The sequence below is a fragment of the Elephas maximus genome, chromosome 1 (assembly GCF_024166365.1).
Source record: "Elephas maximus indicus isolate mEleMax1 chromosome 1, mEleMax1 primary haplotype, whole genome shotgun sequence".
In the NCBI taxonomy this organism is placed as follows: domain Eukaryota; kingdom Metazoa; phylum Chordata; class Mammalia; order Proboscidea; family Elephantidae; genus Elephas; species Elephas maximus.
In genome coordinates this window covers 171,833,868-171,852,330 of record NC_064819.1, presented here as the reverse complement: position 1 = coordinate 171,852,330, position 18,463 = coordinate 171,833,868, and the positions used below count along the sequence as shown (strand labels likewise).

The 18,463-nt window shown below is 36.9% G+C and overlaps 1 protein-coding gene across 4 annotated transcripts in view; it reads left to right on the top strand.

Annotated features, from left to right (window-relative positions):
- Positions 1–18,463, top strand: part of ATG5 (autophagy related 5) — a 226,154-nt gene that overhangs the window by 152,329 nt on the left and 55,362 nt on the right. The window contains exon 8 of one of the 4 annotated variants that reach the window (XM_049898379.1): positions 5,533–5,947. The exons of the other annotated variants lie outside the window; for them this stretch is intronic. Coding sequence (XP_049754336.1) covers positions 5,533–5,669 — 137 coding nt within the window. The 3' untranslated portion in view covers positions 5,670–5,947. Of the gene's footprint in view, positions 1–5,532; positions 5,948–18,463 lie in introns of those variants that run through there. 4 annotated transcript variants of the gene reach the window in all.

The following is an 18,463-nucleotide window of genomic DNA, read 5'->3' as shown; positions in this document are numbered from 1 at the left end:
TCATTAATATTTGTATGGGGATGGTCTGGTGGATATGAACTCTCTCAGCTTCTGTTTGACTGGAAATGTTTTAATTTCACCCTCATTCTTGAAGGATAGTTTCTCTGAGTACAGTGTTCTTGGTTGACAGGTTTTGTTTTTGTTTTTCTGTACTTTAACTATGCCATTCCATTGTCTTCTGGCCCCCAGTGTTTCTGAGGAAAAATCCACGTTTAATCTTACTGGGAATCATTTGCATGTGACTGTTTGCTTCTCTCTCAATGCTTTCAGAATTCTCTATCTTTAAATTTTGAGAGCCTAACTAAAAGGTGTCCTGGTGTAGATCTCTCCAGGTTTATCCTGTTTGGCGTTCTTTGAGCTTCTTATATTTGTAAATTCATGTCCTTCAGTAGATTGGGGAAATTTCCTGTCATTATTTCTTCAAATATTCTTTCTGTCCATTTCTCTCATCTGCTTCTGGAATTCCCATGATACTTATATTAATTCTCTTGTCGTGTTGTCCCATAATCCCGTTAAACTGTGCTCAGCCTTCTTGAGTCTCTGTTCTTGTTGTTCTTCAGCGCCTATAGTTTTAACTGTCTTATTCTCTTACTTGCTGATTCTTTCTCCTGTCTGATTAAATCTGTTGGTAAGTTCTTCTATTGTATTTCTCATTTCAGTTATTGTTTCATTTGCAATGTCTCTCTTTTTTAGATCCTCACATTTTGTTCTTGCATTGTTTTCTTTTAGCTTTGTCTTTGTTTTCCCTTAGTTCTTTAATTATATCTGATATGGTTGTATTATATTCTTCCTTTCTTTTTTCATTATTTGGTCATCCCTGCATGCACTTTCACTCCCTTTGTCATGTTCTTTTGAATGGGCCATTGTTTTCTGTTCTTTTTGTGTCTTGTAATTTTTTTGTTGGGACATTGGTATTTTCGAGGATGTTAACCTCAGTTTTCCCTAGTACTTGGTGGTTTTGCCTTCTGGCATTTTATTTAATTCACAAACCGAAAATATTATTAATGACTGTACTTCTATTTATAAGATGAATTAGCATAATAATTTAGATTAAAAAAGTACAGTGTGGCCATTTTACAAAATAATGGCATGTACTCTTCGTGATTGTCAAGATTAAATACAAAGAAAGCTTTTGATACTATACCAGATTAAATACAGAGTAGAGAGACATGAAAATTAAATGCAATGTGTGATTCCTAAACTGACTCCTAGACTACAGAAATAAATATTATTGAGGCAGTTGATAAAATGTGAATATGGGTTACATAATAGTAGTATATCAATATTAAATTTCTTGATTTTATTAACTATACTGTGGTTATGTGAGAAAATAGACACTGAAGTATTTAGGGCTAAAGGGGGCTCAAAGAGACTCCAACTTACTGTCAAATGATTTGGAAAACACAGAATGATAAAGCCAATGGGGTAAATGTAAACAGTGGGTAAATTTGGGAAAAAAGTACGTGAGAACTTCTCGTATTATTCTTGCAACTTTTCTGTAAGTTTGAAATTACACCCTCTCCTCACTTACTGACATGGCTAGGGTCATAACCAGGTCATTATGCGAAATCAGTATTATTCGAAAATGGAGGATGACCCATGTCAGATCACAAAATGAAGGACAACTACATCATTACATAACTGCCAAACCACTGAAAATCATGGCCCAGCCAGGTTGACACATAACCTTAACCATCAAAGCCAATGTTACTCTCTCCTCACACCTCAGCTTTCTTACTACCAGATGTGTGTCTTTAATGCTCAAAATAGATAGTAATTTTTTTTTACTATTATCATAAATGCAAAATGTCAAATAGTGAAATAGTTGATAAGTAAGGGGAAGGTGTATATCAAAACCAGAGTTAGCCCTAAATAGTGCCCTGTATAAAGGAAGTTCATATAGAATTGGTTTGCTTGATTACTGTCTCAAGTGTTTGCATTGAAGTTAACATTTTCAAAAAATATGAGTGGGTGAGGTGTGGAGTAACATATTTCTCCTGAGTCATTTTCTTTGTAATGACTTATTTCTCATTCCCAAATATATTAAATTCTAGATTTCCATTTTGAAACACAGAGACACATTTACCAAAAACACATTTACTTTAGTAGTGTCATCAATATTTCTTTTTTACTGTTAGAAAAAAAGAAAGAGCTACCAGCTTTTCACTGTTCCCTTTTGTTAGTTCTGATATTGCTAAAATGTCCAGTCATGCTTTGTTGTTATTTATGGTAGCGTGAATTAAGGTGATAGCATATATACTTTTTGCCTCATCTAGAAACATTTTTTATTGCTTTAAAGTTTAATAATTATATAGGAAGAGCCCTTTTACTTAGCAATGCTAAAACATTAATTAATCTTGGCACCGTATTCTACCAGCAAGGAAATTATCCAATCTATGAAAACCTTTATTGATTCATTATTATGTGTTAGGCACCATGCCAGGCACTGGGGATACAGTGATAAATAGAAGGGAAACTTTACTTTATAGTTCCAGGGGAATTGCTGTCACATTCCAAGAATCTCTCTGGTTACTAATGTGTTGTTGGAGGAAGTCAGAAAAAAGAAGACAAATATGCACAAATGTAGGCAGTGACAAAATAATATATTTAAAACATAAAACTGTTGTATTGACAGTCCTTCTAGGCTGTCCTAGATTCTCTTCCTTAGTTGCCTTAGTCAGTGATAGTTTTATTATGCCGTACATTTAACACTTTCGTGCTCACGGATACCTCTAGGGACCAAGAACTTTTTCATTTCAGCCTCGGGCTTATTGGGAAGCTGCTGCACCACTGATAGTGCACGCTGTCACAAGGCAGGGGCCTTTATGACTGTTTGAAGCTGAAGAAATGGGCATGTGCCACGGATTACTATAGGGTATTGTCTGGGGTATCTAAATTTTTGGTAGGGAAAGTAGAAAATTTTTATTTGTTACACACACATATATACCAGTAGACCCCCGTAGGGACTCTGGAGTATGATTAGTGGTACTTCATATATACCACTAAGCATTTAGGCTAGGCTTATGGGAGGGGGTCACTATGATTTGGGATCTACTAGACAGCAACAAGTTTGGATTTTTTTGTTTTTTGTTTTTGGTTTATGGGAGGGGGCAAGAAAAAAAATTCATACTACCTACCAAAAATTCAGGCACAGTGATTCAGCATGCTTCCACTAATGAAAACACATGATATCAACAGAAATTTCGAAGCTGCAAATTGATTGGAGCATGAAAGAGTTAAAGGTCCCCCACCTTCTAAACCAGAGAATCAATGATGCCTATTCTAGACTCTGATAATGTGATTTGTTTTTTAACAGGAAGTATTTAAATAGTGCTTATGTTCTCCAACTCTGTTGTACAGCTCATAAAATCCATCTATCCTTTTGTGTATGAGGGTTGATCTTTTGCCTTTCACACACTCTATTCAGCAGTGGACTATGTGCCATGTTGTACTGGCTTCCACGTTTAAATATTGCTTTAGGCACAGAAGTCTGAATGTTGAGTTGTGACTTGCTTCTGCTCTGTGTTACAGCATATCCAAAGGCAACTCTGGCTTAAGGAAAAACTTAACCGATAAGGAACCACTGCTCTTTCATTTTTTGACTCAGTGCTGAGTAGGAGGAACATTCTGAGAATACTTAAATATTTCAAAGAAATATAATAAGAATATGAAGAGAACTGCACCAGAAATGTTTTCAGATATTCTGAGAAAGATCTAATACGGTAAAATCTTGGCAATCTGGCACCTTCAGAGAATTAATCATTCTGTATAGCTGAGAGTTTATCGATTTGATTATCATTTTTAAATCTTCCCAAAGTACTAATACCATGCTTTCTACGGTATTCTTTATATAGCTTAATATTTTATTTATGCATGATTTATATCATCGTTGTGAAAACCAGTCATTGTAGTAACACTGAGATCACAGCTGTGTAAAAAAGTGTGTAGAGATGCAACAAAGACTGGCTGAGAAAGCAATGAAAGAATTTTTTAGGTTAATAGTATTATGAGGTGATACCATTTTGCAAAATTTTTTTAAAATTCTGACACAGTGATTAAGGAGTTTGGGGTTTTTATTTGGTTGGTTTTGGGATTGATAGTATGTTAGTTTTTTTTTTTTTTGGCACTCTTTTATCAACTTTCTGTAGTGTTTTTATGTCTTCCCTTATTGTCAATCAATTGATTATCAACAGATTGGCTTCCCATGACTCTGCTGCCTCTAAGAGAAAATTTAAATTTTTAGTTTCAGGTTTTAAGGTACCATACATTATCACCATGTATCATATGCCCATTTTACCTAGACGTTAATGCACTAGGGATTCAAAAGTCATTTTGAACAGAGCAGAAAGGAAAAATTAAGGTATTTCCCTCTCATGTACTTCCATGAATTCCATTTTCTTGTCGTCTTCTGTCTCCAGGAAGCTGAGAGGTTTAAACATTGTATTTTGAAGAGACCACAAAAGAGGCAAGCCATGAATTGTGCTAAAGGAGTTACACAAAGATACTTGGTGGTTCTGTGTTTTGTTTTGTCTTTCCATTAGAGGTGTTTGGTTTTGCTTTCTTTGTTTTCCTACAACAACCAAGAGTGTTTCTGTTTGCTGAAAGGCTGTCAGTACATCATCCCAAAATCATGAAAAACAAACTAATCTTTTATGTGGAGTAAAATTTGAATTTAAAAGAGAAGTGTGAATTGCAACACCTTTTTAATTAGAGAACAAAGAAAACCTGCTGCCTTCGAGTCAATTCCGATTCATAGTGACCCTATAGGACAGAGTAGAACTGCCCCATTGGGTTTCCACTGAGCGGCTGGTGGATACAACTGCCGACCTTTTGGTGAGCAGCTGTAGCTCTTAACCACTCTACCGTCAAAAATCAATCAGGTATCATAACTCTGAAACAGGAATCCCTGAGTCAGACTTTTAGTTCCTTCTGATTAAAACTTTGTTGACTCTTATTCTAATAATGACTCTAAAACTTATATGCTTGAACAGCTTCACTGAAAATTAACCTAAAGCTGTCATCTGTTTTATTAAACATCTCTCCAAACACTGATCTGATTTTTTATTATTCTAGTTAATGGGTAGTCACATTTCTGTTTTCCATTTTTTAAATATGTATTGACCTGCTTCCAATAGCTATCATTCTTAATAGCTAATTACTACAGTTTTTAATGTGTAAGTAAAGTAAGTTTGGCCAGTGGGTACAATGGGCTGTTTTCTCCACTATAGTTTCATTAACGTCAATCTTAGGTACGCACAGTAATTAAGAAAGAATGAATACTTTCACATATAGCAACAGAATTTTTATCAGAATTCATTGTAACCCTCAGGTTTCTGTTTTGGGTGATACATATTGCAACATTTGAACTTTCTCCATGTCCACATTTCCTGCTCAGGAGACAGATGAGGTTTAACCTGTTAAAGCTGTAAAAATCCATTTAATTCACTAAGGATTCTTAAAAGACAACAGATTTTTTTTCTTCAGCAATTTTGACTCTTAATAATCACTGTTGGATTTCTTTTCCTGGAATAGATGGGGAAAAGAAGAATCAAGTAATGATTCATGGAATTGAGCCAATGCTGGAAACACCTCTGCAATGGTTGAGTGAACATCTGAGCTACCCGGATAATTTTCTTCATATTAGTATCATCCCACAACCAACAGATTAAAGGATCAACCATTTGCCTGAACGGAATCACCCTTAAACAGGATTTACCAGAGCATGTCACCTTTCTGCTTCAATCAGGTTTGGTGGAGGCATCTTGACCAGAAACACTTTGCTGCTGCAAGCCAAACAGGAAAAAGATTCCATGTCAGATAAGGGCGATTGGGCTGGTCTTTGCATTACCACTGCTTTCCTCCACTGCCGTCATTAAACCTCAGCTGTGACATGAAAGACTTCACAGGACCACTGCAAGTCTTCTATTTTCTTGTAAAATATAATGAAGCTGAAACCTTTGGCCTAAGAAGAAATGGAAATAATGTGCCACTCAATTTGTATTTCTGATTAACAAATAAACAGGGGTATTTCCTAAGGTGACCATGGTTGAACTTTAGCTCAAGGGAGTGGAAACATTGGTTTAATTTTCAAGAGAATTAGACTTAAGAAAGTAAAAGAGAAATTCTGTTATCAATAACTTGCAGTAATTTTTTGTAAAAGATCAAATTACGGTAAACCCATCTTTCCTTAATGAAAATTTCCTATGTTTACAGTCTGTCTATTGGTATGCAAACAATCTTGTAACTTTGATAATGAACAGTGAGAGATTTTTAAATAAAACCTCTAAATATGTTTTGTCATTTAATAACATACAGCTTCGTCACTTTCCAAGTACTTTCTGACTCACGTGCGGTAGATCACTGTTTTTACTTTGGGTGACTGTTCAGATTGGCCGTTATTGGCACGGATAGGTGTAGGACATAGGATAACTTGTCTCAGGAGCTGTCATAGAATTTCTCATTGCCAATTTTAAAATTTGTTTTCTATACATGCTAAAGGTATAAATAATGTTAGTTTTTCTTTGCTGTTTTGTTTACAACTATAAACCTGTCAAATCATAGTATGGTTAAACATCTGTATAAGATAATTGTGCGTTTTGGGGACAAAAATTATTTCCAAGCTAGCGTTTTTTATTGGCTCCAAGTCTAATATTTTATGTGGTCCCCTGGCAGCCAGTCTTTGAAGTAAAACAATTACTTATCTCCTGACTGCAGTAGCTTTTCCTTAACTTTACCAAAAATATTCAGATGTTACTGGAGCTCTTATTCAATAGAAGGAAATTTTTGCTTCACTTTATTACCAAGCTGCTGGAATTCTAGCAGCTAAACATATTTGTGCATTACAGTATGTTTCTTATGAGCTAGCTTGCTGTCCATATTGAATGTCAACCCATTTGAGTATGCTAAAAGACTTATAGTATCATACAATAATGGTTTTAGATTCCATAATAAAAATGAATGTTTTTCTTGTGAAAAATTATCTGAATGTTAAAGTGAGACCCTGCTAGTGCTTTCTTTTTTTCTTTCTTAATTTTCATTGATAAATACCAAATTTATTTACAGGAAGAGAAGGTTGTACTTGGTCAAAAAGCAAATATCCTGGAATAGAAATTATAGGGCTCAATCAAAAAGAAAACCATGTGGTACCAATATGATCTGAGAAAAATAGAAGCCAGTAGAAAATACCTGGCCAATGTAAATAAGTGGAAAAGTGGAATTTTAGTAAAGGCAGAAAAAAAAAAAACAGTGGTATCTGAGTTACTTAAGGATTAAAAAAAACCCACTGACTTGTATTTTTGCAAAGAGATTGGTCTGAATATGATTGTTCACGTTTAGAAGTGCTTACTCTTCTGTTCAGTTTGGGGATTTTCCCCCTTGATGTTTTGATAGACTGAAGTGAGCTTCAGAGAGCAAAAGGATCAAAATGCCAGGGAGTACTAAGTTGTGATGATGAAAGTGTGGTGAGAATGGTAAGCCATAGTAGTTTTCCACGGATGAGACAGTCAGTGTAAGGCCTCTGCAGCCAGCTTGAGTAAGCTGCTGACACTTACTTCCAGATTTGAAAGTAAATTTCATTAAGTCATTGCCCATTTTTACTTACTTGTTCATTGTTACACAAGCATTCTAACTTTATTACTCTAGTCTTCATATTCCTGGTAAGTCAAGCCTGCAATAACCAGAGGAAGAATTAAAATACAAATTAGTGCTTGGCTTAAATATCTATTTTTGTTTCTTTTTATTTGAATACTTAAATTTTATGGTTTATTAAAAAATTTAGTAAACTTTTTGTCTGTCTTTTTTCTAGAAGTTGGAGGTAACATTTACATGAAGCAAGTTACCTGTTGGGGAAATCGTTAAAATTTCCTTACCTTTACATCTGTCATAAAAGTTTCTTTAAAAAAATGAAAAAGGTGAGGGATAAAAGAACATATGGAAGAAAATTGGAGAGGGCCACAAATCTCCATGTGCTTGTTTAACTCATCTTTAATAAATAGTAACCCCCTAGGAAAATGAAAATGTGTTTCCAAAATATTGGCACTGTTAACTGGGCAGGAATAAATTTAGCCTAAATAAAGGCTATCATTGCTTATCTTTCATGGTGTGGTTTTACATTTGAATAATCTAAGTTCTGAATAATCTAAGAGTTTGATGGACTTCTTTATGTATCTAGAGACCAGAAGTGGCCTGTTCATAATTTGTCAAGGTTGACCTACTGGCTTTATAGGATGATGGTGTGTATAGTCCATATTCCAGTCTGAGCCTGAGGTGACTTTATGAATGGGCTAGTCTTGTTATGTTTATCCCAGTTCACTGGAAACTAGGTAGGAATTGATCATTTCCCAAAAATGCTGAAGTGTACAAGATCTGGCATCAAGTGGCAGTAACTTTTAATAGTAATCTTTCTAGGGTATGTTTATTTATTTATTTTTTAATGAGCTACTGAGGTAACTTTTTCATCCTGTCATTTTTCAGAAATTTGGTTTATGTGGGTCATGCCAAAGAACAACAGTCTCACTTTTTATTTATCATAGTATTCAAATTTAGGTCTGAGGTAAGTTGGGTTTCCTGTTAGATGTGCCAACATAGTTGAAGTACAAGTGTAGAATCTTGGGATATGATAGGGGAAAATTGACTGTCAAGATACTTGAGACAGTTTGGACCCATTCAAAGTCAATCACTGGGATATAATCAGTGAAATTACCTACTTGTCTCTTGAGTTCGGTCATCCTCTTAAGTGTTTTCTAACTGTAGTCATTTCAAGATCTGAAAGTATTAAAAATTACCCCAGGGGCGAGGAAGGGGGGAAAGGCATGCCTTTTTTAGATAATTTGAGATTAATTGATACTTTGTAATTATAAAATTCATCTGACAAAAAAAAATGCTTTAAATTCAAGCATGAATTACAAATTTGTGATTCTCCACACTTAGCAAATGCAATATTGCAGAATCTAGTAGGCATAATATGGTAACCAAAAGTGGCTCAATGGTTAAGGGCTTGGCTGCTAACCAGAAGATTGGCAGTTCAAATCCACCAGCCACTCCTTGGAAACCCTATGAGGCAGTTCCATTTTGTCCAGTAGGATCACTATGAGTAGGAACCGACTAGACGGTCCATAACCAACAATAACAGTGGAGTGAAAAAGGTTCTCGATTTTTTAATCACTTGGTGAATCAGTAAGTATTTAAAGTTTTTAAATACTTTGTATTTGTTAACAATGAACGTGTTAGAATGGTGAACAGTAAGGTTAAGATAAAGCTGAAGGTTTAGGAGTGTCAGCCTGTTTTGACGTATCAATTGATTTCTTCTGAAAGTGGTTAGCTTTCCTTCTAGCTTCTGCACCCCCATATTACAACAATAAAGCACAACCAGGCTTTTTCATCTTTCCCCATTTCATAGTGGAGTGTCTAGCATATAATTGGTGCTTAGTGAATGTTTCTTTAAAAAAAAAAATCAACCGATAATTACTAAATGACACTTCAAAATCAGTGCTATATTTTCCCGTTAAGAATATCAGTTATAAAAATAGGAGGAACTTCGCCATTTAGAGATACACAAAGGGCAGTTGGTTCGAGTTGGCATTACATCAAACTGATGAAGAGTTGCTTAGTCAAATCAGCTACTTTCAGTAGGGACCCTTGTGGACCAGATCCTTACGTCAGTTCACATTCATTTTAGTTGCAATGTAGACCACAGAACGTATCTTCTGTTTCAACATCACTGTAATTTAAGCAGCCCTTAACGTTGGAGCAATTCTTGCAAAGCATCTGGAGGTGTTTGTTAATTCTGACCGTTTCATAAATGAGTGGTTTATGTCTTGCTTTTGCATCTAAGACTGTACTTCTGAAAATGTAATACATTTTTAGCAAGGGGAGTGTGTTGGGCCTGTGAGCGAGGTTATTTAAACACAAAAAAAAAAGAAAAAAAATTTTTTTTTTTAGACTATTAGAAGCTTCCTCATGAAGGCTTTAAGAAAATATTTGGGTTTCAATCTTTAATATTTCAAGTGAAGGAGGATATCTCCCTGCTTCACATCTCACTTCAACAATGCTGATGAGCTTTCCCTTCGTAACGCTGTGGTTTATAATTAAATATTTGTGTGGTTATTTGATCGTTTCCCACACTGGAGTATAACCTTCACAGATCCAAAAACTAGGTCTGTTTAGCTCAGTATTATATCCCCAAGGCCTAGTAGACTGGAACATAGTAAAAAAAAAAAAGGTAATAAATACTTGGTGAATAAAAGTTTGGAGAAAGCTATATATTATATGGGAAATGCATTAAGTCATTAGATCCTAATGATCTAAAACTATACAGCTTAAGTCTTATCCCTCCCTTTCTGACAACTGGGCATTTGAAGGATGCTCTCAAGCTTCTACTCATCTTCAAGGAAAATCTCTCTAGTTCCTTCAACCACCTCTTCCTTCAGATATGTTCCATTTTGTCAGGCTCTTGAAATTCATTCACCAAGTGTTTACTGAGTACCTAATATATGCCAAGTAATGTGCAGGTTTGGGGGGGGGGGAGGGAACACAGCAGTTTATGTGACAGGCATGGCTTCTGGCCTTAAGGAGCTTTTCAGTTTTCATACTGCAATATTGCATAGATAGTCTGGCTGCTCAGCTGTAGTTTGGAAGGGCTGAAATTAATCAGAAGTTCTCTTTGCCAAACATACACCCAAATATAAAAATTAAGGCAAGCGGTCAATGGACTGGTGAAAACTCCTTTTCAATCCTTAGGTAGGTATGAGTGTAAGAGGAATCTAAGGTGAATATTTGTGCTCAGGGAGCCACCATAAAACTAGCCAAGAAAGCCAAGGAGCTGAAATGTGGCATTCTATGAAAATAATTACCAACAGGCCCAAATGGTGAGCAGGTAAGGCCAAAGAGAAGCTGGCTTCACATATGAGATGGTTTTCTGTGGCAGTGGGCACATGCAGCAGGAATTCCTGATTTCTAGTTCCATACTGTACCTCTTCAGGCCTGATGACCTTGTCTTTTTGTGTTGTTGTCTTTCTGTGTTGTTTAGTACACAATTTTCCAAATACCAAGTTATTTTGCTAAAATTTACATGCTTAGGTTGGATGTCAGTATTCTCATGGTACTCAGAACTGTTGGTTTTTTGCTTTCTTTTCCAGAAACAGTAACCATTGATCCATAAACTTTATCTGACCCCAAAGATTTTGTGCTGTTAGGTGCCATCAAGTTGATTCTGACTCATGGCAACCCCACGAGTGCAGAGTAGAAGTCCCATAGAGTTCTCAAGGCTGTGACCTTTCAGAAGCAGGTTGCCAGGCCTGTCCCCTGAGGTACCTCTGAGGGGGTTCAAACCCCCAACCTTTCAGCTTGTAGGGAAATGCATAACATTTGCACCACCCGGGGATTTTGTGCAGGCCCCTAGGGAAAAATTTCATCTCCTGACTACCAGCCCTTTTCTAGGTATTAGATAATATAACATTTCAACCAGCCCTTCCTTAAGAAGTTGGTCATTCCTGGTCCGTTTATTTCTATATCTCCTTTTATCATTGTTTTAAAATTACCATGCAATATGAAATGTCTCTGATACACTGTAATGAAGCTAATGTTAGAGTATGACAGAGAAAGTTACTGATGACCTCTGAAGGTATTGCCAGATCCTGAAGCCAATGTTAAGAGGTGAGAGGTAGCCAGGTCAAGAAAACAAATCAGGTTACAGGTGAAGGTCACATGGGGGCAAATCAGGTAAAAGCTAAGTTACTTTTGGACTACACTATGCAAAAAAAAAAAAAAAAATTATGCTTGAATCAGAGTAAAAAAATAGAAATGCTAGCTAGATAGGTTATGGTGAGCAATAGTCCAACTCAAATGTGTGATGGGCATCTTTCATTCTAGGTAGAACAAAGCCCACACACTAGTCTTAAAGAAGACCACTTAGGAGCTCAGTGAAACCAACACTTAATTGCTGATTCTGTTAGCCACATCCTTCTAGGTTTTACAGAGTTCCACATGATTCATTTATCTGTTCAAACACTTGTTGAGCAAATAGGATATTTGATGGTCTGGAAGGAACAAGACAAGATGTCTGGCCTTAAGGAACCTCTATAAGTGAAGAAAAGAGATCCAAAAATAACTATGCAACATAATTCTTAGAAATTGCAATAAGGTATAAATAAAACACTATCAGAAAATAGAGCTGAGAGAAGGATTTACTTGGAGCTAATTAGATCGTATCTTGTTTGACCTCTCAGAAGCACTAACAGTTGATCACACCTTCATTCTTGAAACACTTTCTTCACTTGTCACCACACCCTCCTGGTTTTCCTCCCACCTCAGCGCCTTTCTCGGTTTCCTGTGATTATTCTTCTCTTCTTGACCCCTAAATATTGAAATGTCCCAGGGCTCAGGCTTTGGCCCTCTTGTCTAGCTACACTCACTGTGTGATTTCATCCCATAGCTTTCAACATCATCCATATGTTATCCCCAACATTGACCTCTCCCTTGAGTTCCAAACTTATGCCCAAGTGCCTGTTTGACATCCTGTTTTAGCTGTCTAGTAGGCAGTTCAAATTTTACTTGGTTGAAACAGAACACTTGACTTTTTCCTCAAACCCACACCTCTTCCACCCTTTCCCATTTTAATGCTACCCAGTCATCCAGTCCCAAAACCTAGGAGTTATTTTTAATTCTCCTTCCCTTCACACCCCATATCTAATCCATCAGCACATCCTGATGACTCTACCTTCAAAATAATACCATTAATATATCAACTTCTTACCACCACTGCTACCACCAAGTCTAAGCAACTGTTGTCTCTAACATGGACTACTACGATAGCCTCTTTTTTGGTCTCCCTGCTTCCACTCTTATGCTTTCTTTCACCTTTTCTTCAAATTATAGGTAGTTACTTGATAAAGAGTTTCCAATATCTTTCCATCCCACCCAAAATAAATCTAAACTCTTTATCAAATTCTGACCTCATCTGCTATCATCACTCTCTGCCTTGGCTACACTGGACACCTTGCCCGTCTTGCTGGAGGGCAAGGACTTGTCTCATTCTTCTGTTTATCCCCATTCCTCTAACAATGCCCAGCACATCATTGTTGTTATGTTGTTGGGTACCATCAAGTCAGTTCCAACTCATAGTGATCCTGTGTACAACAATAAAAACACTGCCCAGTCCTATGCCATCCTCATAATTGTTATGCTTGAGCCCATTGTTGCAGCCACTGTGTCCATCCATCTCGTTGAGGGTCTTCCTCTTTTTCGCTGACCCTCTACCAAGCGTGATGTCCCTCTCCAAGGACTGATCACTCCTGATAACGTGTCAAAAGTATGTGAGATGAAGTCTTGCCGTCCTTGCTTCTAAGGAGCCTTCTGGCTGTACTTCTTCCAAGACAGATCTGTTCGTTCTTTTGGCAGTCCATAGTGTATTCAATATTCTTCACCAGTACCATAATTCAAAGGCATCAATTCTTCTTTGTAGGGGCTTATTAAATATTTGTTGAATTAATACATTTCTATAACTTCCAAATACATTAGGAAAAGCTGCATCGAAGAAGTGGTTTTTGAGCTCAAACTTGAAGGAAGGGTAAAATTTTCATAAATGGGGATGAGGGAAGGTGAGTGGGTGACAGTAAGCCAGACAGAGCCGCATGAATAAAAAGCTCAGAAGGAAGGTTGTCCACCTGAGCTGGAACCTGTCACTTGTCTGGGGGAGAGAGAGAAGACGGGAAAATTATATTCTGATAAGATTATAGGAAGCCTTGAATACCAGGCTAAGGAGATGAGATTTTATTTGATGTGCACTAAGAGCCATTGAATATTTTTCAGTAGTTTTATGAGTCGGAACCGACTTGACGACACCTAACAATAAGAACAACAGATCACATGTTCAGAGTAACCTTTTAAGATGATGACTCTGGTAGGAGTGCATAGGGAGATTTAGAACAGGCTGAGTCTGGGGGTCCAATGAGATAAAGCTACTGTAATCAGCAAACTTTTTTTTTTTTTTTTTTTTTTTGCAGCAGAGTTCTTTCTCGAATATTTGCTTTCTGAAATGTCCAGAAAAGCAAGTCAAGAGGGGCTTCTCTGGTTGAAACAGGGTTAGGCTCAAAAGCTGACCTTCTAGCTCCCCGTTGCCTGCTACACCAGCTTTGACGCATCGGTCCAGGAGCTCCGCTGGCCTGGCCCTTTTGGTGATAAAGTGATGAATTTCAAACCAAAGGCATTATAATATTGATAGTGGAAAAATGTTTCAGCTAAAAGAAAACAGAGGAAGAAGCAACTGAGCAATATGAGAGACCTGGCAGGAAGAAGTCAAAGGTGATAAAAAAAAAATCTGGGAAATTAGTTACCCAAATAAGAATTTAGTTGGGGTGGGGAGGGCAGACAGGCAATGTGTTTAGTTTTGAAGCAGGTTTAAATACTCGTATTTGAGGGGTTAAGAGAGACACTAGTTCTCAATGCTTGCTACACATCCCAGTTACCTGCGGAGCTACTTCCAAACATTCAAAACTACTTATTTCTGAACACACACACCATTAGCTCAGTTTCTGTAGGACTGAGGCATTGAGATATGTTTAATGCCTTACAAGTGATTCTGATTTGCACTCCCAATTGAAGACTGGATATAGAAAAGGTCTTTGGTATAGAATTGTCAGTGAGCACTCTAAGTGTGGGGCTGCAGCTCATGACAGCGATCCGAGCTGCAAAGGCTGGAAATAGGTGTGGGAGTCACCCACCTGGAGGTGCAAGTTGAAACAAAGAGTTTGGCAAGGACCTGAATCAGTCATACGTTGGAATAACTTAACCATCCGCCTTTCCGTATGTGAATTCCCTAGTCCAAGACACTAACGTGACAAAGGCTTTGCAATATCTGGGTTCCCCCTACTAAATGTATCCCCAGTATTCTTTCTCTTCTTCATGATCCAACCATATCTATCTATCTCATTCTCAAAAGCATGAAACTCTTATTACAAACTCTTGCCTTGACTATTAAAAAAAAAAAAAATTACCTCTCTGTAAAATGTATCTCCTTGTGCTTGCCAAGTCTTACTCATCTTTTTTCAATTTTTCAGCACTTTCTTCTCCAGTCCTCAGGATTTTACTCTCCAAAGGGTTGCCAGATTTAGAAGGCCAAATGTGTGATACCTAGTTAAAATTGAATTTCAGATAAACAACAAATAGTTTTTTTTTTTTCTTCTTTGTATAAATGTATCCCATGCAATATTTGGAGCATACTTAGACTAAAAATGACTTCTTTATCTGAAATTCAGCTTCATGTGGGGATCCTACATTTTATCTGGAAACTCTACTCCTAAAATAGATTTGGTTATAATTGCCCGCTCCTCTCAGTTCATTCTCTACTTTTTCCTCAATATCCCATCTGTACTAATTGCTCTATATTTATATTTCCTGGTAGGCTGTAAGTTCTGAGAGGGCAGGGACTGGATCTACTTTGTTCACCAGTGCCTAGCACAATGCAATAGCATGTCATAGGCCCTCAATAAATATTTATTAAAAAAAAATTTTTTTTTTTTATTAAATGAATGAAAATAATAAAGATTGTTGAAGTTCTAAAGAGGGACCAGTGCTCTTCAGCCCTGGAGCAGGAGAAGGGAGAGAACACACAGAAAAGATACAGAGTAGAAAGAGAAGACCTTGGACTAACCTAAGGGGAATGTCCATACTTGAAGGGCAAAAAGAGGAAGGAAGAAGGCAGATGCCAGAGACAGAAGTTTCTACATGTCTATAAAAATCAGAATAGTGTTTTTAAAAGAAGAGAGTCTAAAAAAAGAATTCATAAAATACAGCAGGATCTAGGGAAATGATAATGGAGACCAGGACTTTGTATATGCCTACTAAATACCTGGGGACAACTACACAACAATAAAGAACAATGATGAATCCACAAAACATCTCACAACATGGATGAATCTGGAGGGCATTATGCTGAGTAAAATAAAAGTCAATCATAAAAGGACAAATAGTATATGAGACCACTATTATAAAAACTCAAGGTTTACACACAGAAAGAGCCAATCTTTGACGGTTACGAGGGATGGGAGGGGTGGGATGGGGAAATCACTAGCAGATAGTAGACAAGTGTCAACTTTGGTAAAGGGAAAGACAACACACAATGTCAGAGAAGTCAGCACAGCATGTCCACGGTAAAGCCATAGAAGCTTCCTAGACACACCCAAACTCCTTAAGGGACTGAGTTTCTGGGGCTGAGGTCTGGGGACCATAGTCTCAGGGGACATCTAACCCAATTGGCATAACATAATTCATAAAGAAAATGTTCTACATCCTACTTTGGTGAGTACCATCTTGGTCTTTAAAAACCTTCAAGTGGCCATCTAATATACATCTATTGGTTCCATCCCATTTGGAGCAAAGGAGAATGAAGAAAACCAAAGACATAAGGAAAATATTATTCAAAGGAATAAAGGATCACATGAACCACAGCCTTCACCAGCCTGAGCCCAGAAGAACTAGATGGTGCCCAGCTAAAATCAATGACCGTTCTGACAGGGACTACAATAGACAGCCCTGGACAGAGTGGGAGAAAAATGCAGAACAAAATTCAAATTCACAAAAACAGACCAAACTTACTGGTCTGACAGAGACTGGAAGAACTCCTGACACTATGGCCCCCAGGCACCCTGCTAACTCAGAACTGAAGCCACTCCCGCAGCCCACTTTTCAGACAAAGATTACAAACAATAACATGTGAGGAATGTGCTTCTTAGTTCAGTCAAATACACGAGACTAAATGGGCAACTCCTGCCCAAAAGCAAGAGTAGAAGGCAGGAAGGGACAGGAACTGGTCGAATGGACACAGGGAACCCAGGGTGGAAAGGGGGAGAGTATTGTCACATTATGGGGTTTGCCACCAATGTTATGAAACAGTTTTATATAAGTTTTTGAATGAGAAACTAATTTGGGCTATAAACTTTCACCTAAAGCACCATAATAATATATATATATAAAGGAAACATTTGAGAAATTTAAAAGAAAAAAAAAAAAAAACACTTGAGGACCTTCAAGAGAGCAGTTTTGGCACAGTGCATCTGATAGCTGTCAAGTTGCAAGGACTATGATGTAAGCGGTTGATGAGGAAGTGGAAATAGCAAATGTAGACAACTTTTGAGAAATTTAATGATGAAAGGAAAAAAAAGATTGTAGCTGAGACAATAGTATGGTGGAGAGAAAATGTGTGTAAACGTATATTTTATGCATAAGGGAGACCTTGGTATGTTCATGGATGAAAGGGAAGGCTCCAGTGGAAAAGGGGGAATGTGGGGGAAGGAAGGGTAATAGATGACCTGGGAAGAAGCAAGAGGGAATGGATTAAGAGGAGGAAAGTTTCAGAAGTAAGAGGAGGATGTGAACAACTATTACAGTCATTTCTGGCACGTGTGACTCTCTGGTTGGTCTTTTTTTAAAAAAGTAACATTATCCTCATTACTAAAGATAATGTACAGTGTACACTAAAAAGTATAACCTCAGTCAGAACATAGTTCAGGTTTCTTAGCCCAGCACTTCTCATATTTATAGTAATCGCTGTGTGAGGCTGTTGTTTAGAGTTTGCATTTCCAACAAGCCCCCAGGCGATGCTATTCTGATCTGAGACCTTCCATCCTTGCGTCCATGAAGCTTCTTTTTTTTTTTTTTTAATGGCAGGTTGATGTAAATATTTTACATTTGGCTTAACCTTGAAGTGAATACTTATGTAAGAAAAATTGAACATCCTTTCTCCTTAAGTTAGCTGAAATGTGGTCGAAATACATCTCAAAAATGTATTTCAGTTTTAAATAACTCAAAATGCTTATGTGCGTATCAAACATGAATTCTTTTAGAACTAAGCAAAGCATTATCTTTGGAGTTTGAAAGCATATTGTTGTGGAATGTGAGAAAACAGAAAATTGCCTAAAACCAGAATGTGATCTTGATGAAATATTTTTCTATAATGAATGACTGATCAGTTATTTGTTTGAGGGATCTGTTATTTGTCGATTCAAAGGGACTTGAGAAAACTTTTCTTAAAATGTTTTGTATGATAGTAGTATGATTCATTATTAAGGGTTTGGGGTGGTTTAAAACTGTTTACATTTAACAAAGTACTGCTTTTTAACCTAAAACCACAATATAGTACAAGCAGACTATTTACGAAATAACCATGGGATTTTTTTTTTAATTAATTCCTAGCTTAGACTATATAAACTGTGATTAATGTCTCCTTTCTTCAATTCCATCAGTTATTTCTGTGATTGCCCCTAAAGTCTCATTTGAAGATGACATTAAAAACAAGGACTTGACAGTCCAGACAGACCACTTGTCTATCACCCAACTGTGTAACAGATCCCACATAAAGTGAGAGGCTCCAAGATAATCCAAACATAAACCAGAGGAAAAGTTTATTGAAACCTGTGCCAAAATCTAAAATTTTCTGCTTTGGCAATTGTTTTTCTTTTCTGATACATTT